Here is a 25,841-nt window from a genome sequence, read left to right on the forward strand (position 1 = left end):
GCACGCGAACAAAGCCCACAACGACGCTACGGAGAAAACTGCCGTGGCCCGATGATTGCCGACAGTCCGACGGAATTTGGCGTTTTCGGGTCACAATTGACAAGGAGGTCAGTATCCACCTACCGCGACGACCCGAGATTACGTATACGCCATCGAACAAGTAGGATTGCGAAAGACGCTTATTTGCAAATGACCGAACGCAATGTTATTTTTCTTATACTGCGACAGCAGCCATAAGCTGGGAAACGGGTTTGTGCCACCCGTTCCGTTCGCAAGTCCCACCATTTGTACCACCCTCGCTGAAGCACCGATAACAAAGGAGCGCCAGTCCAACCTCTCAGTTGTCTGAAATACAAAACATGTTAACAGACAAGAGCGGGATCCCATCTACTTGCTCATCGTTTGGCTCTTGCTGTAGTATACGGTTGGCACATCTGAAAGCACAAATCGGCTAAAGGCCCGATCGCGTGCGAAGGTTTTGTAAGGTAGACTACAGTAGAAAGCTGGCGGTGAAACGCTATATATAGATTGAACATTTGAACATATCGACAACATTGGACGATTGGGGAGTTAACTTTAAGGACCGGAGGTAATCATTTATAGGAGCGTCTATTCCATCTTTCTTTTTTTGTAGGGGCAAGGGGGCCCTCACGATGAACCATACGTGGCGTTGCTGGACGAATAGCGGTTATTCAGTCGGAAATAATTGCAGTCCGATGTATTCCGCCGTATAAATTTGTAAGCATTTGCTTACAAACTAAATTCACAAGCATGGTGTCACGCGCACGCAAGCCAACATAACACATCTCACTCGATGACCGCTCACACACGCTGTCAAAACGCTGGAGTCAGGAAGCGCGGCAGCAACAGCGGGCGAATGGAACTTGGTGCTGCCTTTCGCTTTAACGTCTAAGCGGCGAGAACACATCGCGCGCGAGTCTATCAGCACTCGGCGCATTCTGTCCCCGTCGTGAATCGCGCAGCCGCCGCTGGAGCCGAACGAACCCCCCTCCCTCCCCGAGCCCCGGTGACTTGCGCGCGATGGAAGACGGCGCGCACGGCACGCTCCCTCCACGCTTTCCTCCTTCGCGCGTGCAAGATTGAGCCACCATCGTCTGCTCACTTTCGCACGCTTTCACTCGCGCATACAGCGTACGGCGCCTGACGACGATGTTATCGCACTTGGACTTTATACGGAACAACCCAGCGACGCCGACGGCGGAAATGTGCCTGGAGTATACGTATAATTGCTATCGCAATAATAAAAGGGAGCTACATGCAGTTCCGAGTTTTCGGCACCGCTGCGGTGGAACTGCAGCCCTCAGTTGAGCGATGCTTTCGGGCAATACTCAGGAAGAACACACCGCACTGGGAGCACCAGTTTGCGACCACTGCATAGTTGTTTATGCTCAAGCCAAGCCCCGTTGCCACCACCAAACATTCATATATGCATGACATATCTGCGTGACCGCTTTGGCTTTGCACTCTACAACTAGAAGAACACAGGCGCACACAAAATCTTTTGGAAACCGGCAGCAATAACCACGTTCTCTCAAGGCGTAATCACGCAGCGAGCAATCGATGCGGTGCACTCAGCACTTCAGTGTGGGTCAAGTGCTCGACATATGCGTGTAATGTGGCTTTGAATACGCGCCCGGACAGCAGGAAAATGTACCATTTCCAGTGGCTTTCATACTTCTAAATCTTGCGAGCGGCTGCATACTGCGCGATTTCTTGGTGCCCGCACTGTTAATTTCCTCCCGTTTTATCGCGTGATGCTGCATGGCGGCATCAGTCCCGTCCCGCGCACCGTCTTCTGGCGATTCTCGAGCCTCTGATGGACGCGCTGTAAACAGGAAGGCACTTCCTTTGCACTAAACCTGAAGCTCGTCTTGGCTGCGGCAAGAGACGCACTTATCCGCCACGCGGCTTCCCAGTCGCCTTAGTCTCCAACCGCCAGACCATGACGGCACGATGGCACGAAAGAGGTGCTTGACCAAGGGCACCGAGACGGTCCCCGTAGACAACATTTAGGGCACATCAGTTGGCCTAGATAGTAGCCACACTGCCAGTCCGTAACAAAATTAAATTTAACAAACTGCAAATTCTCTGTGACTTGACGCGAATAATTTAGGCAACTGAGATGTACATAATTAAATGTTTCGTTTAGAGATACCCCACATCGCTGTAATGCCTCCTCGTATTACATAAATAGAAGAAACCTGCCCCTCCACCAAAGAAAAAATGAAATGCTCTGGTACAGCGCAATTAAACATGCGAAATAATAACCTACACATACATAGGTCCCCCAAAATTATCTTAGGAAAGCGTTGTGAACTAATCCATTTTTAGATGCCTTTCGGCCACATTTCTTATGTGCGCTCAGAAGAAAAATACGCCATGACGAAGCTTTCAGAATGTGCGCGCCACTAATAATTACCTGATCGAATTGCACAAATGGTGGCATCCGCGCAAATTATCGGAATTGTACAGAAGCTTCCGATCCACGGTCCCTTAAGCTAACTTACAAGCCTTTGAACGAAGTAATGCTCCAAACTACTATAATATATCCCACAAATCTCTAAATGATAATCGAAATTCGCCGCACCCAGCCTCGCAAGCAAAAAGCAGTTTGGGACGCTGTAATGCGTTACATCTGCTTTTTTTCTATTATTTTTATCTTTTTAGCGCGACAATGAAGCGTGAGGCATACTTTTGACTTTTGCATCAAGGAACAGTGCATAACTACCGCTCTTCTAGATGGCGGTTACGCAAGCAATTTTGCTCCCCCTACGTGCTTGTAGTGGGGCATTAAGACGTGCATGCCCTAATAATGTCTTGCTATTTGAGAGAGAGTAAAACATCTTTATTAATAATATTTGAATGGCGAGAGCAGTGTGGAGACTTCAACAGGCGTGTTTAAATCAGTCGGAAACAATTTTCAATGGACAAACTTCATTCATATCAAACTGCGCTGAACCAGCAGAAAATAGCAGGACGTTGTCGTCAGCGTTCCTGTTCGTGCAGAACGCTCGTGCAACCGCTATGCAATATTTTTGTGGAAGACAACAGCGCACATCCGTCGCCGCCTGCGTCAGAGCTCATCCTACAGGCGCTTGCGAAGATCCGCCGAAATACGACGCATGTGTTTCGCTCAAACAGTTACAGTCGGTTAAAGTGAGCTGCAGAAATGCACATGTTAGGCCTTCATTTGCCGCGAGAAAAGAAAAAAATCCAGTCACTGATCTATTTCGCTGCGCGTTTACCTCCACATCCGTTACGCATATACACGTTCCTTTTTATTTTTCTTGTTTTTCTGAAGAAAAATTTGATTCCCTCTGTTCTTGCTTTGTATCGCGCTTCATAATGCACAGCTTACAAGCATAATGAAAACCAGCTTCATGTAATTGCACGCATCACAGTGGTGTTGGCCACTACTCAAAAAAAAAAAAGGAAGGGGGGACACAAAATTAGCATGAAGCGATCAGGACAGCACCCTGGTAGCCGAGCGCTGTTTGCACTACATTCCATCCGTTGACAGTTACGTAAATGGATATTTTCAATTAAGACCACGAAACACACATTAAAATGATAAAACATCTCAACGGAATGGTTTAAGCAAAAACAATAAAGCTTCCGATGGTGGTATTCAGCAGCACCAGTTCTCGACTGTTTTCTTTCTTTTTCATCCATAGCCACGATTTGTTGATACTTTTATAGGGATACACCTCGAAAAGCACCTGCTTCTTCGAAAAAAATAAATAAACAGTAACGGACTTCCGCCAGTTTTTTGCTACATACCAACGATCCAAAATCGGAAGCCTTACATGTACTGTTATTTAGAGTTTCCAATATTTCCAAACATAGTGCACAAAAGAAAAATCAGCAAACGCATATTTTCGGCTACGAATGTAACACAATACATTACACAGTACTATACGAAATAATCAGGAACCAAGTAACTTAATTTCAGAAACAAGTTTTTCATGCAAATAATTCAGGACACACGAAGTGCGAAACTTAAATCAGCATGCGATCGAGGCATGTCCGTTTATTAGCAATGCTGACGCTAAGAATCTTGGATTTTCCAACAAGACAAAGAGTTCACAAGATGATGATAATCTCAAGGTGACGCCGTTTTGAAGTTACCGCGCCAGCATGCCGTGACGCCAAGGGTTTTGACGACTGCTCGGGCCTAGTTAATTATTTACGGTAAAGATGGACTCTATAGTACTCGGAGCCAAAGACTAAGCTTAGCAAGCTGCAGGAACTTGATACAAGAGCCACAACAGGACAAAAAGAAAAATACTTTGAAATCGGTGACGTCACACTGACACAGTGACGCAGCCTAACGATGGAAGCTCGTCAAGGTGTATCAAGCAGCGAAATGAGAACGTGCACGTTACGCTGCGCGCCCTATTATGTTTAGTGCATTCGCAAGGCCGAGGACTCGTCAAGCTATTTTTTCACCAAGGCTCTCGTTCTTATGCACAGCATTTTCGGGGCACGCAACCGATGAAAAACGCCAAGTTCTCAACCGCTTATGGGGCGGCTTCCGCAGTCCAGGAACATTCGTCGGCACGCGTAATAATCTAACGAGCTTCCTCTGCATATCGCTTTATGCATCGATAAGTAGAAGCACCACTTGCAGCATCCGAAACAGCTATACAATCATGCAGAGCACGAGCCAGCACGCGCCAAAAATACGGCGACCGATGACGAGTTTGATGTTAGGAAAAGCAAAAAAAAAAGAGAAAGTGAGCGGTAGAACCTCGAGTTGGACCCCCATTTAACTCTACCCTGGCTAAAACATCTTTGCGGCCCGACAGACAGCGCAGGTGGAGGTCAACTAACAGGCCTGCCCTGAACTCAAGCTGCCTAGTAACGTCATCAGCGTGTGCAGCGACGCGCACCCACAATCAGATTCCACCCCTAGCTGCTCGCTTCCGGGCCCTTTTCTGTGTGGGCAGCCCGCAGCAACTTTGAGAAATCAATTTCCATAGAGACTGCGCCGACGATTTCGCTCCGCGTTACCATTTTCGCGATTTTGAGCCCTGGGATGTTCTATTTATGCACTTCGAGTGAATCAGCCGCACTCAGTACCCTTGCATGCCGGTCGCATGAAAGTGCCGGTGCAAGCAGCAGTCACCGACACATGTGCGGTACACGTGACAGCGACGCAAGAGGGGAAAATGCCTAATTTGATGCAACGATTCCTATCGCACCTTGAAAAGGTAGTGAGTGGGGCTGATTCACGCGAAGTGCTCACTGCCGTCTGCTGATACTGATAAACAGCATTCGTGCAACGCGCCGACGCGAGTGTTATTTCCGCTCTCACGCATCAATCAGCGCGCGGCAAAGCAACATGACACCGCAGAACATGTGCGCTACTCAGCTCAGTCGGCTGCCGAGTCAGCACATGTGATGTACAAACGAACATGCTGCGCGGACCGAACACCTTTTTTTATTTATTTTTTTATTTGGGGTTTTACGTGCCAAAACCACTTTCTGATTATGAGGCACGCCGTAGTGGAGGACTCCGGAAATTTCGACCACCTGGGGTTCTTTAACGTGCACCTAAATCTAAGCACACGGGTGTTTTCGCATTTCGCCCCCATCTAAATGCGGCCGCCGTGGCCGGGATTCGATCCCACGACCTCGTGCTCAGCAGCCCAACACCATAGCCACTGAGCAACCACGGCGGGTGACCGAACACCTTGAAGTTCGCACTATGAGCGCTAGTACGGCAAATCACCACAACATGCGTGCTTAAACGAGCCCTGCAATGCCCTTTCGACACCTTCGGTAGCACTGGAATGCGTTTATCATAGAATAGTGAGAGGGAGGCTAAAGGAATTATAAAAATTGGCCCACGGTAACTAACTTTATCCGTCTTCCGAGTTCAAAATCCGAGCAGACGACGAAAGAAAACCTTCAATTTCGCATTTCATTCTCCAGGTAAACCCACTGGTGTCTTCCATTCACTCCGTGCCTCATAGAGATATACTAGGAAGTATCTATGCACTGAGACGCGGGATTACAAAGGCACGCACGGCAGCGTCTGCTATGCTTATCCGTGGAGGTTCACGCGCAAATACTACAGCCCGAAGGGCATTATGGCTCCGCCCAGAGCATTCGCGTTGAAGAGGTCTATGGTGCAAACCGTTGCAGGCTTTGGCGCTGCACTGCTAAACCAGAGGACGCGGGATCAAACCCGGTCGCGGTGGCCTCATTCCGATGGGGCGAAATGCAAAAACGCCCATTTGCCGTGCATCGGATGCACATTAATGAACCCCAGGTGGTCAAAATTAATCCAGAGTCCTCTACTACGGCGAGCCTCAATCGTATAGTGGTTTTGGCACATAAAACCGCACAATTTAATTTTAAACCGTTGCACAGCACACCCACTGTCATGTTGCAATTGCTTTTCAGAATCTGATATTCAAAATCAGAAGTCCTTTTGTGTTTGATAAAGCAAAAACATGTTTTTATTTGTTTAAGCGTGTAACGATGCGACCTAGCTGGGACCATATGAATGTTACCTAAGACCTGGGGTGGCAAGCCACTGATACATGTGACACTGGCATCAGTGTCACATCCACCATACGTTACTTCCGCTGCCAATAATCGCCTTTCTAGTAACTATATAGCAGGACCAAGAGGCAGTTTCTCTGGCCAAATAAAATAAATACTTTGCTTTCGATGTTTACACTGGCGCTATAATATACCCGTATCCCATAATGCCAGATGAAGCGATGAAAACGACATGCTTAATTTGCCGTCGTAGGGCCCCTTTAAATTCACCCTAAGGAAAGGAGAAATAAGGTATGTGGTCAATAGAGTGCACCCTCTAAACTATTCTAGATGATGTCATCATGAATAGAGTGAGAAGTTGACAAGAACCTGCCACCGACGCTGCGGTGATGACAGCTCCGACGTCTTCGCCTACAGCGGTTCCATCGGGCGTGCAACGCTTGCGTGAAGTGAATGGATGGAGTCCAGTCTTCGCAGAAAATTGCGTGCCAAGGAAGTTGAGCGCGCACCTCGGAGCTAGTGGCGAGAGGAAAAATAAGAGGCCACGAGAGGGCCTCGAATGGAGGGTGCGGGACGCCGGCAGAACCCGTCGAGCACGTATATAATGGACTTCATTAGACACAGCTGGCCTGGTCGCTGCACTGCCCCCACCATCCATCGCTCGACGTATCATCACAACGCTTAGGAGAAATGCAGCCCGAGATAACAGTAATTACAGGAAAATTCACATGGCGCTCCGGCCCCATTAGGACAACACGCATACAAACGCGACAAACGGACAAAAGGCGGCGGTCAGCCAAAGAGTAATGAAACATCCCATCACCCGCTCCTACCGCGCCCTATGCTAATGATGGTCCTTTGAAACGAGCGAAGACAGCGATCATGTCAAAGGGACGCCGAGCGCAACACGGCACAAACACCGAGGAGAACAAGGTGATACACGGGCAGTATTGCGCTGGTTGCTTTAACGTACTACATAATAAAGAACGACAAAAAAATTAAATACTGCTATGTCACGGGGTAGTTCGAGCATGTGCACAGCTCACAGAGACTAAAACAGATGGGGGAAAAATAGAAAGACGCGAAGGGAGAATCGCATCACGACTATCTTGCCTGCCCGAGCACGGGCGGACTAGCCTAGTCTGCGGGTCGCACGCGGCACCAAAACGAACAAGTGAGCGAGCGGCCCACAGCACGCAGGTGGCTCAGTCAGCCGAGGCGCCCGGGGACCCACGCGCCAGTGGCACGCATCCGTCGCCGCCACAGGAAACAGCGTGCGCGCGCGCTGTGCCGCCGCGGACCCAGAACTGGTTTTCGCGAACGTGTCCACCGGCCCCGCCCCACCTCGAGGCTCTTCGATGAGCGCGGCGCTTCTTCCGGCATCCGTCACTGCTGGCGCGTGCCCGCAGCACCGGTCGTGTGCGTGAGGCACCGCAGGAAACGGCGAAATCGTAAACACTCCGCGAGACCACCCCAGCGTCGCCCTGAAGGGTGCAGTGCTTCTCGGGAAGGGAGCGGGTCGCCCCGAGAACGGCAGCCAAGAGCGCCACCCGATTAGGTGCCATACTACTACAGGCGAGGGCACCACGCAACAGACTTAATAACAGGTTACGTGCTACTCAGACAAATCACAACCGGCGTCAAAGGTCTGTTTGGTATAAGCTTGGGAATTCAAAATGTGACTAACATCAAACCGTATACCTTCTGGAAACGCCAGAACACGCGCGAGCGTCTTAAGGCACACAAAAGCCGCAGCGTGGTTGCAAGCAGACAACCGCCTACGCAAGCGAACTGTGATGCTCGCCTTCTTCGCAGCCCAAGGCCATTTTAGATCGTCGTACATTTATATCCTACATAGCGAACGCCAACGTTTCTAAATAACTGCCGCGGTCAAGGTGAAACATTTGCTAAAGCCTGCCAAGTTTCCCCCATGAAGTTCGGCAGAAATCGGATCGCCAAGATCTTGGTGTTTGGCGAGTTGGAGGGGAGAAACCCGCATACTTCTGCTTTCTCCATTGGCATGACTTGTATTGTTTGCGCAAAAGCAAATAGGAATCGCACGCGAACTGTAAACAGATTGACGGCAGCTGCAGCGGAGGCGTAGAACAGGTTTCTAGCTTGATTCGACAGTGCGGAGTCCCACGATCAGTGTGCGCCTGCTCGATCCAGCACCAAAGCCCGCAAGATCACATATATGCTATACCATGCTGACGTAGGTCAGTTACCGTCGGTAGGGTAATCTGATGCGCAATAAATCGCTAATCTGTCGCTTAATTTAAGGCTTAAGGTGAACGCCAATGTGTCCATGCGCCGCTCCTATTTTTGACAAATTTAGTGTCTGCTTCGCTGTAACATCATCCGTTGGTTCTTTTCTTTTTGAAGACTCGTTCTCTCAGGAAAAGAAAAACGAAAGCTTTAAAAACAGCAGGAGGAAGCGGCTTAGCATACACAATAACTAGAGTAATCTACAGCGCATTTGCATGACAGAGTCAGAACACTGCTCGGATTGTTACAAACTGTACGCAAAGCGTGCAGCCAACTTTCGTGTCCGCTGTTTAGTTGACTGATGCAGTGCAATAGGGTGCTTCGATGTCCCCCTCACCAGACGAGGGCATCGAAGCACTCTGCATAGCAGCGTACGTCCCAAAGCGACACCCGATGTAAGGCGCTCCAGAGTAATTTAGACCAGCTGGGGCACTTTAACATGCGCATCAATTTAGGTGCACGGGTTTTGTATACCGCATCCATCGGAATATAACTGAAGACGTCAGAAATCGAACCCACGAGCTTAGCCGCGGATGGGCCCACTATATATAGAACGCCATGTTAACGGTATCATCCAAAGCTGAACGAAAAAGATACACCCACGCATTTCAGTACTGACGAAGCGTTCTCCCTTTTACAAAGTGTGGACACAAATGCTTCGTCCTCTTGATTGAGAAAGAAAGGTAGTGAAAAAATAAGGAGAGAGCCAAATACCTTATCTACTTCACACGCAAAAACTGCTTTGTGCAAAGCCGTATTTCAGACTACGTACTTGCGATCACTGATGAAGCCCTTTCTTAGCTGTTGCCAGCACTTTACGTAGAAGCATTAGAAAGGCCAGAAATGGCGCCAAGTGGGCGCATCTCATACCGCATTTCTGTGTAAATTTTAATGAACTGCGATGCTGCTAGCAATTTCGCACTCGCGTCATAGCAGGTGCAGCAAATATGTTGACCGGTCTCTCCGTGCGAGCGAATTTTCGATATTCTGAGGCAGTGAACTTCCCTGAGGAAATACGTGAACGGAGACTCAAGAACAAGGCAGCTCCCCTACCCGCTGCGGTGGCTTATGGCTACGTGTTGCGCTGCTAAGGACGAGGTCGCGGGATCAAATCCCGGCCGCGGCGCCCGCATTTCGAAGGGGGGCGAAATGCAAAAACGACCGTGTCCCGTGCATTGGGGGCACGTTAAAAATTCATCGCGAGTCCTCCACTACGCGTGCCTCAGAATCCAATCGTGGTTTTGGCACGTAAAACCCCAGAATTCAACGCCGCTCACCCGACGTAGTAAGAGAGGTCTGCTCGCTCTCTTTAAATGCGCAAGCCTTTCTACGCCTACCCAACGAGGAAACCCGTCTTGTCCGTCAGGTAAGAAGATGATCGCCTTCAAGATAGGGCCCGCAGCAGCGAGCGAATTCTTCGCGCTGCCTCTCGCTTCAACGCGAACTAAGCAGCAAGAACAGAGCGCACACGAAGCTATCAGCACTCAGCGCACTCTGTCCCCATCGCAGAAAGCTTTCAAGATAGGGCCCGCGCGGAGGCGCCATACGCAGCCGCCACCTGAATACGGCTGATAATGGTTCGACGCGGATGGATCGGGCGCTAAAAAGCGATAACGGCTTATCACGACCGGAACGTCATCAGCGCACCAGGCGCCGCCACCTGCAGCAGTGCACTTACGGCACCTTGCGCTGCTGTCCCCAGCACCGTAGTGTCGCCGCAGCGCTGTCGTTTATTCTGGTGGGCCCAAGTTTGACAGCATTGATAATCACACCGGGCTGCGTGGAGATGAGCAAGAGGCACAATGCTTACGCATACTTAGACGAACTCCCGGAGGAGTTTCTGCATGAATCTTTTTCTGTTATTTTTTATAAAATAATGGTTCATAAATGTTTTTTTTTTTAAATAAGGTTCTAATTTGTTTTACTCTGCTTCGCCAAAACTGACTGAATAAGCCTATCCCAACAATAATCAAGTCTCACTAGCTGCTCACGAATGCAAATATCGTCGTCATCGGTGCACGTGAAGCGGGAACGCGAGTGGGATGTCCCCTGGCGCTGTTATCGCAGCTCAGAAAAAAAACGCAGTACAAGATCACCATGCGTCAAACTGGCATAACCTAACCTCGGTGTCTGCCTCCACTTAAGTCCGCTGACACGCAGCTGAATGAGTAATGAACACTTACCGAGTTTTAGTGAAAATCATTTTCTGGAACAACGTCTCAATGTAGTTGCTGTTACCAAAGTACATGCAGCTAAGTAAAAATTGACAAAATGGTTGCACCTTGTACGTGTTACGTTTCCTTTTTCTTTCTTTACTTAAGCCTTGCGCGCTCGCCCGGGACTTGATTTTTGCCCGTTCACAGCTCCCTGTTCTACAATATAATATATATATATATATATATATATATATATATATATACCAGCAAGTGTGTTCCGAGTGGTAAAGTTCTGCATAGCAGAACGGCGGTACTAAATTTTCAGAATTACGAGGTCGCGGAATCGAATCCCCGCCACGGCGGCTGCATTTCGATGGGGGCGAAATGCGAAAACACTCGTGTACTTAGAATTTGGTGCTCGTTAAAGAACCCCTGGTGGTCAAAATTTCCAGTCCCTCACTACGGCGTGCCTCATAATCAGGTCGTGGTTTTGGCACGCAAAACCTCATAATTTTAAATTTTCAGAATCGCCGAGATAGCGGAAACTATAGTTTTCATGTGATCTCACGATGACATTTTGTTGTCCTGTTCATAGCTTTCCCTGCTGAAGAAGATAAGCGGATCGACATTAAGTGCAGCTTTCAGCGGTGCTGGTTGTACAACAATAAAGCTGCTTCAATGACGTCAGTTCACGCCCCTTGTAAACCTGTGTATGCATAAACCCTCATTGACTGCCTTGAAGTCACTGCGCTGATATGCGAGTTGCACGTAGGCTGTATGAAAGCTTTCGCACCCCATAGGCGAATCGGCAACCTCAAGCAATGAAATATTTGCAAAACTTGAGTCAGTCTCGTCGCATCGCGAAAATTCCTTCCGTTACTGTCAAGCTGAAAGAATTTGGTGTGCCACTAGGCTAGTCCCAGCGCGAGCTTTATACAAGCATAGTTATCGCAAGCACCTGCCACATGCACAGAACTTGTAAATTGTGCGACCATCTTTGAAAGTTGTAGCGCATAACATCGCTTTATTGTGTGAATTCTTCTTAGTTTCTTTTTTTTTTGACCTTTTATTTTCTTTACCCCTTTCTCCAGCACAGGGTAGCCATTTGGTACTTACACTGGCTAACCTTCGTGTCTTTCTTCCCATTTTGCCTCTCTCTCATCACTTTATTCAGTCACCGCCTAAAGGGCACTGGCGAGATTTCGCATTACTGGAGTGAGCCAGGCGTATGCATTTGAGGAAACATGCATTATAACAGAGGATACCACGCTGCACCGAATTTTTATTTCTAGCGCTGCCATGATGAAGGGAGAGGAAAAGGAGTAAGGAATAGTCTTGGAATGTTTCGCAAAATATACATTTGGGATATATATATATATATATATATTAAGAAGCCAACAAAAAATGACACCGAGGACAACATTGGGAAAATTGCTTGTACTTACTAATGGAATTAAAGAAACGATAAAAAATGGAAACGAAAGTGGATGAAAAAACAACTTGCCGCGGTTGGGGATCGATACCACGTCTTCGCATTACGCGTGCGATGTTCTACCAATTGAGCTACCGCGGCGCCGTCTTCCCATCCACGTTCTTGGGTATTTATGTTTTACTACTAGAACTAACCCTGGGAGTGTTAGAGAAAAGGGGTCCGAAGGACCCGATAGAAATCGGGCCCCTCGTTTAACCCCTGTTCTTCTTTATTAATTAATGAGAGTCTCGAATCCGACTATACTGATGCCGTCAGGTTGATTGACCAGTTGTCATCACCCAAAAATATGATCACCCAAAAAACTACAGTTACGTTTATATATACTTTCAAGACGCACGCAGGCTTCACGCAAGAACCAGTGCACAGCGCAGGAAGAATGGAAAAAAAACTTGGTCGGCTACACTAGGCGAAGGAACGCGCGGCTAGTAAACAAGTAGGTGGGCGCTCATCAACGACTTCGCACGAAATGGCTGAAGAAGGGTCTCCCGAACAACGCGCCACAGGCAGCATCCCTCCTCTAGCAGATCCGCTCAAGGCCACAAGGCCAAAACGGCGGCGCCGGTGCGCGCTTTCGTCATTGTTTCATCTCGCTTTCCGTGCCTACACGGCCCGCCGCTCCTCACCCGTGCGTCCGGGTGTATGCGGCCCCCGCGCTGCCTCGGCACACCATTCACGTTACCCCACGCCCAAGGCGACCGGGCGGGCACGGCTGTATTTGGATGTGACCCTGCGTAGGACCCGCCACCGCCTGCAGCAGCAGCAAGAGCAAGCGGCCGTGATTCACAACGGTGGTGCGGACGGCACGCATCCTACGGAGCACGAATGTGTCTGCGTAGGGGCAGCCCAGCCGCCGTTCGGGCGTAGGCATCTGCCGCCAGCGCGCAAATACGTACTCCCGATTACAGCGCGCTGCCAGGCCGCAAGTGGGTTGAGGGCGGCACGATTAGCGCGGACAGCGCAGGCAGATGAAATGTCAAAACGTAGGCCCGCACTTGGGCTTCGCCGGGCTCCGTTCGGCAAGAGATGCAAACAGACGCCAACATCGCCTAATTGCCGTTGGGTTGCATTCCTTTGAAGCAAACAGCATCCCAAGTGTGAACACGCCAGGCGGACTGCCTTGCGGACGATCCAAAGCAATAATGTTCCCGCCTTAAAAGAGTCAATAAAGTTTTCCATTCCATTCACGCTTGTGATAACTGTCGGTGTGTGTACTTGAGATGACAGCATCGGTAGCACGATTGTAAAGAAACAGCGCGCTGTTTCTTTTCGTCCTTAAATACTCGTACGCACACTGAGGTCATTATTGAAGGCGCAACAACGCAGCGGGGTGCTGCCTTCCCTGGGAATGCAACAGCCCGAAACGTCTTTTTGCCTGCGATAAGGAACAGCGCGCACGTGCGGTAAACTGTTAAAGAATCATCACTTACATTGGGGAGCGTTGTCTCCGAATCAAACTACCAGGCCCGTGTGTCGAGTTTTCGAGCGCCGAGACCTGAAATAGAGAGAGGCTAGATTCCAGAGGGAAATGGGCCGTGCTTACAAAAGTTGAATCAACTGTGACAATAGAATCAACGATCTCAGCCTGGAGCCAACGTTTAAACAAGAGGACTGTCTTCATTGTCTACGCCCTGCCAAAGACAAGGCTCCTTGTCGAAACGTTGGCTTCTCGCTGGGGATTCTCTTCTTCGACCAATGTTAATCGCTTGAACTGGAAAGAACTGGAAGGTTTACACATAGGCGGAGAGGTCCACCTCAGCCTAGACGCATTTCGGGAAGTACTGACTCAAGGCACTCGTCTACAATAGCATTATTATCTAGCACCACTTTAGAGCTGATCGTCTAGACAAACTATGCGACAAATGACAGCAGTAAAGGCAGGCCACAAGAAGATAAAAATTTGAGAACCCAAAGTTACACTTGAGGCAAAGACGTGCTCTTATTGTGGTATGCTCCTGACAACCAAATTACCGCGTGATCGTTAAAAAAATTAACAGTATTCCTATAGGACAGGGGACAGAAAAACCCCGGGATGAATGCGCCACCACATGTGCGAAATACATTTCTGAAAGCATCGTGTTGAAGCGATACCATCGTAATAAACCTCCCAGCAGGGAAGCCCATGCAACATTTTTGTGACCACAAGCCACATTGGTTTCAAAGCAGCATGACGCGGGAGCGTAAGGAAGACGACTTTACAACGCGTCCTTGAACTCGTTCAGAGGGCCATGCATAAGAAATTAATGGTAACATCAGATTCTCATGACCTCGTGGTTTTAGCATCACTCAACGTAGTAATGTCGGAACGATAGCTCGTGAGGATGAAAGAAAAAGCGAAATGGCTCGTCGACGCTTCTAGCAATAAAGTCTACATGGTCGTTATCATATAGGTAAGTACATAAGAAATGACGCCACAGTTACACAAACATGGCAGCACGTAAATTCGTGAATGTTGCACTCCCTCTTCCTAACCCAAAAACACACTGCTAGTTCATGATGATTTGGCGAATGTACCACGGAAATACGCGTTGAGGAATAACCAAGCTCACCTTTCAAAACTTGCACACGAGGAAGAGCTCGAATATAGTCCAGAAGCGACCTCGTATACACGCTGACAATCTACGCTGATCGGTCAAGGTAGCATTTCGACGTACCGCGAGTTAGTTCGCGAACGCACGTCATACACACAGCACCGACGTAACTCTGCCCGAGTCGCCTGACTGTAGCACTGGATGGCCAGCGTCGGCTGCACGATTCGCAACTGCCAAAACTGAAGAAAAAAAACCAGCGCCGCCGGCTCTGGCGCCATCTACCGGACATGCGCTGAAGCATTTCACGGCGGCACCTGTCGTCGAGAATGAGAACAAATCTGCAACGTGGGTTTGTTAGCCAAAAGCACAGTGACGTTTCGGGTTGAGTTTGCTCTCACCGGCTAATACAATCACTCAATCGCACTTCTGTGCTTAGCGTCCAGACTCGATGTGCCTGATTACAAGAGGCGTCCGAAAAGTGAAATTTTCGAATCGAAATGAGAAAAATAGGGCTTCGAATGTCCCATAAACAACGAATATTTTTCTGCTGATATAAGTAGAAGGGGGGACGCTGAAGTTAAACGTGGTAAAAACAAAAACAGAATAAAAATAGATTTTCTTAATTGCACGCACGGAACGCTACTTCATTGAATTGGACAGGTTGCAAATGAGCAAGAAGGGAAAAGTCATCACATTTTCTGGTTGGCTTGGACAGGGCGCTCAAAGCAGTCCATTTTGCTTGACCCCGTGCCTATATTTGGACACAATCGGAACATTCGATTACAGCCAAATATAGTCGATTACTTCAATTCACAGACATATTATATTTATTTTCGAAACTGCGAGTTTTCCCATCCCTGTCCCGAGTTCTTGCCTATCACCTACCACAGTGCTTCACCGCACTACACGTGCCAGACATGCTCGCGGCGAAAGACGGATCGCGCTAGTTCTATGCCCAAGCGCCGAATCCCCATGAAAAGCCTAGAAAACGCGAACGCTTACATTAGCAGCCAGCCCGTCACAATAACATAGACGCAATGATATACCCCACCCCACAAATCGGAGCTTCGGCGTGTAGGCACGGAGGCATCTACTGGGGGCTCCGGCCTAGCCGCGGGAATGTGTCTGGCACGTGAAGTGCGGCGAAGCACCACGACACGCGTCAGGCGAAAACTCGCGATACCACCCATAGCCCAAAGGAGATGGAACGTTTCAGGAAGTCGCACAATTCTTCCTTGGACGATGACTTAGAGCGATAGAGAATCCTGTGCTCGCTGATGAGTCGCTAGTGGCTTCCTGTTTTGAGGAGCTTAGGTGGAGAACCGAGCGACATCGGTTAATTAAATTAAATTAGCCAGGTTTCCACCGAACTGAATGTCAAATTTAAGCTTGAGGTGACAGTCTGCCCAGGGATCAGTGCCGGTAGATTACAGACTCCGCGGTGACGATTGTGGTTCCTTCACTTGGCGATGCTTCACTCTAGAAATCTAGCGAGTGTCGGCTTCAACATGTATGGTGTTGCCTGTCGAGTCCATCGCTCTCTGCGCGACTTCGGGCTTGATGGGTTGCAAACCGGACGCTTGCCCTGGTTGACCTTCCTTTCTCTCTATCGGGCTTGATGTTATGCGCTTGAATCGCCGCTCTTTATAATTTCAAGAATTCAAAGGTGTGGCAGGGGTGAAATCGTACAGGGCACGTCATCAGTTATTATGTATCCGAAATGCCATGGCGGCTTGGTGGGCAATGATTGATTTGGTTTTCTGCGTGACTGTGCCTGGCCGTTCACCTTTGAGGACTGCAAACGGTCTTGAAGTTAGGGTTGGTAATATCGACGATTAATCGATTAAATGTATCCCGCAAAACTTCAACGATGTCCACATTTCATTTAATCGACTTAACCGATTAAGCCTGTTCGATTAATCGTTTTCGAGAGTTGGACAGGAGTGGCGCGAGAATTTTGAAATGGTACTGGAATGGCGGCGAACGAGCAGTGACTGTGCGGCTGTGGTAGAAAGACTGTCGTCTGCTTTACAGCGGATCTGTTATACGCGAGGTTCTGGTGGTTTGTGTGCGTAGACAGACAAAAAAAAAAAAAAGCCGCTCCTTACAGTCCGTGAAGGTGGTTAAACAGAAAGCTGTATTAGTTACACCGAGTGTTAGACTATGCAAGTCAAACTTCGCAAGCAGTCTATATTGTAAATATTTTTGTTTCACCATTCTTTCACCTCATTTTCGTTTTTGCGTGCTTCGCGTGGTGAGCATGTTTTAGGAGCGCTGCCGTTTAAACTCGGCATCTCTGGCACGCATCTCGGGGTCGGCCCTACGACGAAGAGCCCGTTCACGAGCCAACTCTCACTGACGCTCGCGGTAGGCAGCTTCTTCCTCAGGCGTACGCGCTTCTCGTGGTCTTCCCATAGTTGTAGCTGGAATGGAATGTGCGGAACCACTAATTCAAAGCTTCGTATATTGGGCGCAAGGCTCACCACTGCAGATGCGGACGCTGCAATCATTTTGAGGATTGGTTGGATTGGTTTGACGATTGACGTGGCTGCCGCGGCACTTCTTGCTGGCGCAAGAAGTGCCGGCAGCCATGCGCTCTTATCGTATCGCGTTTCAATAGATTAGCACTGTTCGTTGGCCGCAAACCACCAGCATAACATTTGTTTCTTTCGTGGCAGGGTGGAATCAGTCGTCAATAAATTCGAAGCCGATCTTGTTCGATTGCGGAAAATGCACCGGGTGACAACCGTATAAGATTCGCGTATAACATAGCATTCTCACATGGGGAAAGGGGTCACTCCTACCCATTTCCCCCTGTTGAGCTTTTCTTTTCCGCTCCCGCTAGGTCACGTGGCCCCTTTTTAGCGATGTCCGACAACGACGGCACAGGGTCAGCATAAACAGCTTCGCTGTGAAAAGATGGCGGCCACCCCAGAGATAAAAGATCTAAAGCATAAAGCAAATGCGTATCGCCGGGTATGCCCCAGCTGCGCTAGTCGCGATAAGTGTCAAAACGTATTGTGATGAAAAAAAACTCAATGCCCTTCCACTCTGTAAAGAAGGATGACCAGCGAAGCTGTGTATGTGGGCTCCATAATGACGAACTGCACCGCTGCCGCAAGTCGGCCCGCCATTGCACTATCTTCGGGATCGGCCCGCGTATGGGGAGTGCTTAACGCCTGCTTCACCTCCGCCGCGGGTCGGCCCGGCATTGCAATATTTCGGGAATTTGTGTCTACACACGGACACGATCCTGCGGAAACTAGCCGAACTAGCCCTTAACAGATTCGCTGTGAAAATATCGTAATAAAAAAAGTAAAACCGGAATAGACACTGTTTCGTATGACGTAGACGTTATGACGTACGTATGACGTATGTTTCGTATGACGTAGACGTTACGGACTCTACAGGCAAACCACGTAATCTTATCTCAGTTCCCTTCCACCCGTGCGATGCGTAGGCCACGTGCGGTGAGAACTGCGGAAGAACAGCGCGCCTACAAAAACACCGTCTTTAACACAAGCGGGAATGTGCGCGGCGACGGCGGGAGGCACGTAATACGGACGACGATCGTACCGCAAACGCCAAGCGTATGCACCTTTCGTTGGATCCCCCCTACCGACTCCAACCCCATCGTAATTGTGGGGGATTTCAACATAGACGTGTCTCGGCCAGACGGAAAGTAGTTCGTGGCGTTTCTCTTGGAAAGGTTCGGCAATAATTCAATGTTACACAAACACCAGTGTGCCCACGCCGCATCATCGGTCGTGTATAGACCTCACATTGGCCAAGAAACTTTTCAGTGTCGCCTGTTGCGTTCTCCAGGGTAGCCTACCCCACCGCTGCCGACGGTTGTTGCGACGCCTGTTTCTCAAAGCTCGACCGACGTGGGTAGCGTGGCGTTGTCGGCGGGCTGCAGGCATCCGGTAGACCATGGCGACCAGGCAAGGACGAGACGATTTCTAGTGCGAAACTTGCACGGTTTATTCAATGGTTGGTGAAATATAAGAAGAAGAGAATGAATTGAAAAAGTACATTGCTGGGCCCTTTAAATAGGCCCATAAAGACATAGGCGGGATCTTGCTCACGTCAACATCACGTGACAGGCACTGAGTCTGGTTGTGGATAGGCAGCTGATCACTTCTTCCCGATGAGCTTGCACGCCCCCCCCCCCCCCCCCTCCGCAGGTGGCAACCCCGGTGCTTGGTCGGGGATGGGGCTGCTAATCCATGCTCTCAGGTGAGGTGGTACGGGCTTGCTTCCTCTGGCGGCAACGCGTGGGGCCGGTTTGGTTCGCACGTCTGATTGTGGATGGACGATTGCACCATTCTTCTAGGCGACGTTGGTTCGCGGAAGTTCTCCTGGGCTTGATAGTTCGTGGAAAGGGTCCTTCTAAAGTCGCACATACACAAAGGTGCCTGTAAGCACTGCGGGGCGCCAGCTAGACCAGCAACCACTCGAGACAACCACAACAAATTGGGAATTCACCCTTCGTTTCCACGATGACATGGTGGTCGAGTACTTTTTTGCACGGGGTGCTACACGCCAACCGTAACAGCATCTCCGGCGGGGGAGGAAGATCCCGACGCGTAGGGGCGAGCAGCCACTGGGCGAGGGATCGTCGTTTCAGTAGCAGAATTTCCCTCAGGGGTGACGAACCCTTGGTTCGTAGCTGGTAGATTCCTGGGAGTCGTTCATCAGTCCTCGTGGCGCTCTTGTGTCTTTTCTCCCTGGTCCGGTCCGGTGAAACTGGACTTGCAAATAGGTCTCGCAACTTTTCGTCTCCTGCTTGGGCAAGCAATCACTCCAGAGCAGTGCCAGACCCGCTACCCCAAAGCAGCGAGCACAAGGCCACCCTTCTCCAAAATACACCAGGCTTTAAGAAAAAAAGAAAACCCGCTACTGCTGTCCCATTCCTTTCGCGCGTCCTCCCCCCTGAACACTAAAAACAGCCATTTCTTGAAAGCATTAAGACGTGATTACTAAAATCAGCTAACAATCAACTAGCACTTCGCAATAAAAAGAACGTATGAACAAACGTAAAAATGCCACGGAAACCCGAATGAACATGAGGCTTTTGTTACTCTAGGGGAAACGACTCAGACCGTCGGCATTGCCGTTAAGCTTACCCTTCTTGTAGTGAATATCGAAGGTGTACTGTTGAAGAGCCAAGCTCCAGCGCAAAAGACGACCGTTTTTCGTAGACATGGACTGCAGCCATGTGAGGGGACAGTGGTCAGTCTCTATGGTGAGCCTTGAACCAGCGATATAGCAAGCTAGCTTCTGCACCGCCCATACTACGCAGGCGCATTCCTTTTCTGATGCACTGTATGCTTCCTCACGAACTGAAAGCTTTCTACAGGCGTACAGTACCGTGTGTTTGTTTTCATCATCTCTCTTTTGACAAAGCACCACCTCCATACCCCTGTCGCCGGCATCACACTGAAGAATGAACGGCTTAGAGTAGTCGGGCGCGTTCAACACTGGCTGACTCGTTAGTGCTTTCTTCAGCATATCAAAAGCCTTTTCTTTTGCGTCATCCCACTTTACCGTTTGTGGTTCTGTTTTTCTGAAATCATCTGCTAAAGAACTTGCAATCTCGGAATAATGCGGGATATATCTTTGGCGATAACCTGCAAAGCCAAAAAAATGACCTAATGTTCCTCTTAGTGCGTGGTTGCGGGAAGTTGTCTATTGCGGTCAGTTTAACCTCGTAAGGCCGACAATGGCCTTGCCCTATTATGTGACCTAGATAAGTATACCTCCGCGCGCCCTAATTGACATTCGGGAGCCTTGACAGTCAAGTTGGCTTCTCGTAGACCACACAACACGGTTCGCAAGTGTTGCATATGGTCCGCCCATGATGAAGAAAAGATTGCTATATCGTCGAGATACGAAAGTGCAAAGTCCTCCGTTGGTCCATAATGCTAGAGAAACAATAGGGAGCATTGTTCAATCCAAAGCTCAGGACTTTCGGCCGAAAGGTTCCCATCGGGGAAATAAACGCAAGCCTGCTTGCCCTCTCGGTCAACGGAACCTGCCAGCAGCCACTGACTAAATCGACCGTAGAGATGAAATTAGCACTGCTCACTCTCTCAAGCCTTTCCTCGACATGCGGTATTGGGTAGGTCTGGTCCTTCGTGATTAAGTTGAGCTGGCGGTAGTCGATACATGGTCGCGGCTCCTTTCCTGAGACGTCAACCAAGATTATAGGCGACGTATAATCACTCTCTCCTCGCTCGACTACACCTAGCTCTAACATCTTGTTTACTTAAGCGGCCATGGCTTGACGTTGACGAGGTGAAACGCGATAAGCTTTTGAACGAACCGGGTCCGATGAGCTTAACTCGATATCGTGAACGATCGCAGTGATCGTGCCAGGTGTGTCTGAAAATATGTCTTTAAATTCAAACACAAGTTCCCTCAGTTCGGCCCTTTGATTGGTATTCAACTTTGCCTGCTCTACTAACTTGTCAATGTTCTCGTGAATGCATTTTGCCCCCGTTATTGATGTTAACTCCGGAAAGTCGACAGGCATCTCCTCAGTTAGGGGCATGTTCACAATGGCCTCCCTCTGCCGGTAGGTTTTAAGTAGATTGCTGTGGTACACTTGTGGTGTTCTTCTCTTTCCCGGTACCGTGAATACGTAGTTTGTTTCAGATAATTTCTGAATTATGTCAACCGATCCTTCCCATTGAACCTGTAGTTTGTTTTTCAATGAGGGTTTCAGGATCATTACCTTTTCCCCAACTTGAAAGTGTCGCGTCCGAGCCATCCTGTCATAGTAATGCTTAGCATTGCTTTGTGCCTTACGCATTTCCTGCTCAGCAACCATTGTGGCAGGGCTTACGTTCAATAACTTTCTCCTGCATTCTGCCTCTCGAGACATTTCAGGCTCCGTCGCTTGCATGACCTTTTCATTAGCTGGTGCACTTTCCGCGTTATCCCCTATAGGGCTGTCCTGTTTGGTGCTGGTTGACGAATCCTCCGTCAAACCTGTTTCCTCCACCACTGGACATTCGCACACTGCCGTGGACGCGAGCTCCCTTGCCTTGGAACGAGTTGGGGCTTGCACTGTTCCCTTACTCTTGCGTCGTAGCAAATCCTCCGATTTGTTAGAAAACAAATACGGATATTGCGGCGGGAGATGTGCCGAGACGGCCGCTTCAGTGTCCAATACTTTAAAAGGGCCTTCGATACGAACCTTGGCCACAGGGAGACAAACACTGGAGGTTTCTACGGCTTGCCTTATCGAAGCATTCTCCCGTGAACTGGCCTTTCTCTACGTACGATGGATGCACCACGTCCATTGTGGCTGCCGAGTCGCGTAGCACCCGACACGGTTCGCCGTTTACCGTGAGGTCTCGAATGTACGGTTCCAGCAAGTTCAGATTTTCCACGTTACTACTTAGTGACATCAACACTAGTTTGGTATTTTTGCACCCCACGGAGATATGCCCCGTTTGCTGGCAGTTGTAGCAAACTACTGGTTTCTTTGCCTCGAAAGCTTTTTTTCTTTTGCCTTTCTGCCCTCTGTTCGGGTGACTCCTCCTTTCCCTTGCTGTTCTCGTCACTAATTTTCACCGAATGTGACCTTTCCTTGGATTTATACTGACTCGACTTTGACCATCGCTCTGTCTTGCCGGGTCTGCATTTATTCATCTCCTTCTTAGGAGCTTCGTTGCCTTCGAACGCACGGCGAGTTACGTACTCCTCAGCGAGATTGGCCACTCTCGTGATAGTGTCTACGCCTGGCCTATCCTGAACCCAATACTTGATGTTTACTGGCAGCCGGCCGTATAACTGTTCTAAAGCAACGCACTGCACTGTCTTTTCGGCGTCGCCGAGTGCACCCTCTTCTCTGAGCCATTCCTTCAGGTTTACCTCTAAGGTGTATGCGAAATCTGAGTATGACTCACTTTTGGTCTTCTCGACTTCCCTGAATTTTCACCTGAATGCTTCTGCTGATAATTTATACGTTTTGAGCAGATTCGCTTTGACTTCATCGAAGTCGTCTGCTTCTTCTTTCCCCATGCGGACAATGATATCAGCTACCTCACGTGGCAGTAACATAAGCAAGCGTTACGGCTACTTGTTTCTCGTGAATTTTGCCTTTTCACACGTGCTCTCAAATTGTACCAGAAAAAGACCTATGACCCCTCCTACTGCGTAGGGTGCCATCAAGTCTGTCATTCTGCGCTCGCTTTCACGTGCCTCTGTGCTAGGTCCTTCAGCAGTTTGAGCTTTCAGCAACTCAATCTCTAAGCGCTTCATTTCGAGTGCGTCGTGTGCAATACGGTCGCGCTCTTCCTTTTCCTCTGGGCGCTTATGCTCTTCCTTTTCTTCTACGCGCTTACCCTCTTCTTTTTCCTCTAGGCGTTTACGCTCTTCCTCTGCAATGCTTTCTAGGCATTCCTTCTGTTCATTGTCGTCTGCCCCACTCGCTTCGATCGCCTCAATGATCTCCGGCTTTTTTTTTATTCGCAATTTGGAGGCCCAACTCTCTGGCCAAGCTAAACAATTCCGGCTTCTTTAGTGCTTTCAAGTTCATGGTTTCCCTAAGTGCTGCTAACTCTTCACTCTATAACAACATCGACGTACTCAAAACATCCGTCAACGGTTAAAGAAAAATCACTGCTCTGTACTTCTCAAAAAAAAAAATACGTAAAGCCTAGTGATATCTTAGGGAAGAGACGCCGTGCACTCACCATATGAAGTCATGAATCCTGACAACTTCCTTTCGAACCTTGTCACCAGGACGAATAGGCTACGATCTCGTAGATGTCGTCCAAAGTTGGGGTCTCCAGGGTTGCGTATCCCAATCGCTGCCAACCAGTTTGTTACGTACTCCAGGCTAGCGTATAGTACTACTGACGAGTTTTGGCGACGCATGTTTATCGAAGCTCGACCAACGTTACCATTCGGTGGCGTGGCGTTGTCGGCGGGCTGCAGGTATCTGGTAGACCATGGCGACCAGGCAAGGACGAGACGATTTCTTGTGCGAAACTTGCACGGCTTATTCAAAGGTTGGTGAAAGATGATAAGAAGAGAATGAAGTGTGTAAAAAAATCCCCCACAGTGGGTGTGCGCCATCGCATAAGGAATACCATACCATACCAATACATTTCGGAGCCCCTTTAAACAGGCTCTCTAAAATCGTGGGCGGGATCTTGCTCACGTCGACGTCACGGGACAGGCACAGAATCTGGTTTGTGGATGGCCGCTTCCCACTTTCAGTGAACCGGTACGGACCCGCCTCCGTAGATACCAAGCCGCAGCAAGGAAAGGGCGTCCCGCGTCTGGTTGAGGAAAGGCGACTGATCCACTGTCCCAGCTGACGGTGTAGGTGCTCGTCATGGCTTGATCCTTTCTTCTAGGCGACGTTGATTCACGAAAGTTCTCTTGTAGCGCTTGACAGTTCGAGGAAAGGGTCCCTCTAAAGTCGCACACACACAAAGGTGCCTGTAAGCACTGCGGGGCGCCAGCCAGACCGGCTAGCCCTCGAGGCGACCACAACAAATTGGGATTTCACCCTTCGCTTCCAGAGGCATGGTGGTCGAGCATCCTTTTTGCACGGGGTGCTACACGCCAACCATAACACGCCACAGAGCCACTGGCCGTATATCATAGCGATCACAAAGCGATGGTCACCTTCGTGACCAAATAAATCCCGGCCACGGCGGCCGCATTTCGATGGGGGCGAAATGCGAAAACACCCGTGTGCTTAGATTTAGGTGCACGTTAAAGAACCCCAGGTGGTCAAAATTTCCGGAGTCCTACACTACGGCGTGCCTCATAATCAGAAAGTGGTTTTGGCACGTAAAACCCCAAATATTATTATTATTATTCGTGACCAAATAATAAATCCAGAAAAGCAAACAAAGAAGGTTAAAAATTAAAAAAAAAAGCATTGAGTATGCAATTAAATAAAACAGCAAAAAAAATCGTGAAGAAACGAAACTCATTGTGATATGTGTCTTTTATTTTCATTCAACATATTTATCACGATCTATACAGCTCCGCAGGTCATCCACCTTCACAGAGTGGAATGGGTCTGAATTTTTCCAGATCCCGAGTGATGCCGAGCGGAGTGCTTCCCCTCTCTTTCCCCACACGCCAACATGCCGCCCGAAGCTGGAGGCTTGAAATGCCCTTGCAATTCAAGGCATCCTGTAGCACTCCAGTCTTTGATCGTTGTGTCACTCCCTGTCCACTAAAGACGTGGCACAGCATACGCGCCGGTTTGGAAGCATGTATCTGACATAGCGATGGAGTGCGTGTCGATTCTAGCAAATCAACAGAGCAGCTATTCTCGCACGCTGCTTGTGCGGCCATTCAAATAAGGCGCCGGTTTCGCCCAGCCAATTGACATTCCTTCGCCCTGTAGAAAACAGCTTGTGGTTTAAAATCTTAAACCAGTAATTTTCTTTTCCCCTGTGTATACTGCAATTTTTCGCACATTTTAGTTGGACTGGTCAACTTTCACTTTAGCGATTTTAACGCGATAGCGCTAAGGGCCCCATGTCGCAGAAAATACGGCGTCGGACCATGTCGGAGGTCGTTTCGGCAAAAAGATTTTCGAAGCACCCATACCCAGGCCCTCCATGTGGCGCAAGGAAGCTATTGAACTAATTAAATTTCTCAAGGTAAAATACGTACAAAAATCGTTAAGTACGACTTACAACCTACAGACATGATCGCGTAGGATTGTAATTTGACTATATGAGAAAAATTATTCTGTTAGGCGAAAACTCAAACAAACCCCTTTTCCAACGTTTCTGCCATTCATAGACCGGCCATGGCGTCCGCCATCTACGCGCGCCGGCACGTGCGTATCTCGGAGGTCACGGAACGGCGCGCCCGGTT

The 25,841-nt window shown here is 49.1% G+C and overlaps 1 protein-coding gene across 3 annotated transcripts in view; it reads right to left on the reverse strand.

Annotated features, from left to right (window-relative positions):
* LOC135911403 (CD109 antigen-like) overlaps nucleotides 1-15,215 on the reverse strand; it is a 130,056-nt gene extending 114,841 nt beyond the window's left edge. The window contains exons 1-2 of one of the 3 annotated variants that reach the window (XM_065443675.1): nucleotides 14,994-15,214; nucleotides 13,875-13,939 (exon numbers count right to left, since the gene is read on the reverse strand). In XM_065443675.1, coding sequence (XP_065299747.1) covers nucleotides 13,875-13,876 — 2 coding nt within the window. In that variant the 5' untranslated portion in view covers nucleotides 13,877-13,939; nucleotides 14,994-15,214. Of the gene's footprint in view, nucleotides 1-13,874; nucleotides 13,940-14,993 lie in introns of all 3 variants that reach the window. The other 2 variants (XM_065443701.1, XM_065443704.1) reach the window with 2 other exon arrangements.
* Between the last annotated feature and the right edge of the window lie 10,626 nt (nucleotides 15,216-25,841).

Source organism: Dermacentor albipictus, chromosome 1 (genome assembly GCF_038994185.2).
Source record: "Dermacentor albipictus isolate Rhodes 1998 colony chromosome 1, USDA_Dalb.pri_finalv2, whole genome shotgun sequence".
Classification (NCBI taxonomy): Eukaryota; Metazoa; Arthropoda; class Arachnida; order Ixodida; family Ixodidae; genus Dermacentor; species Dermacentor albipictus.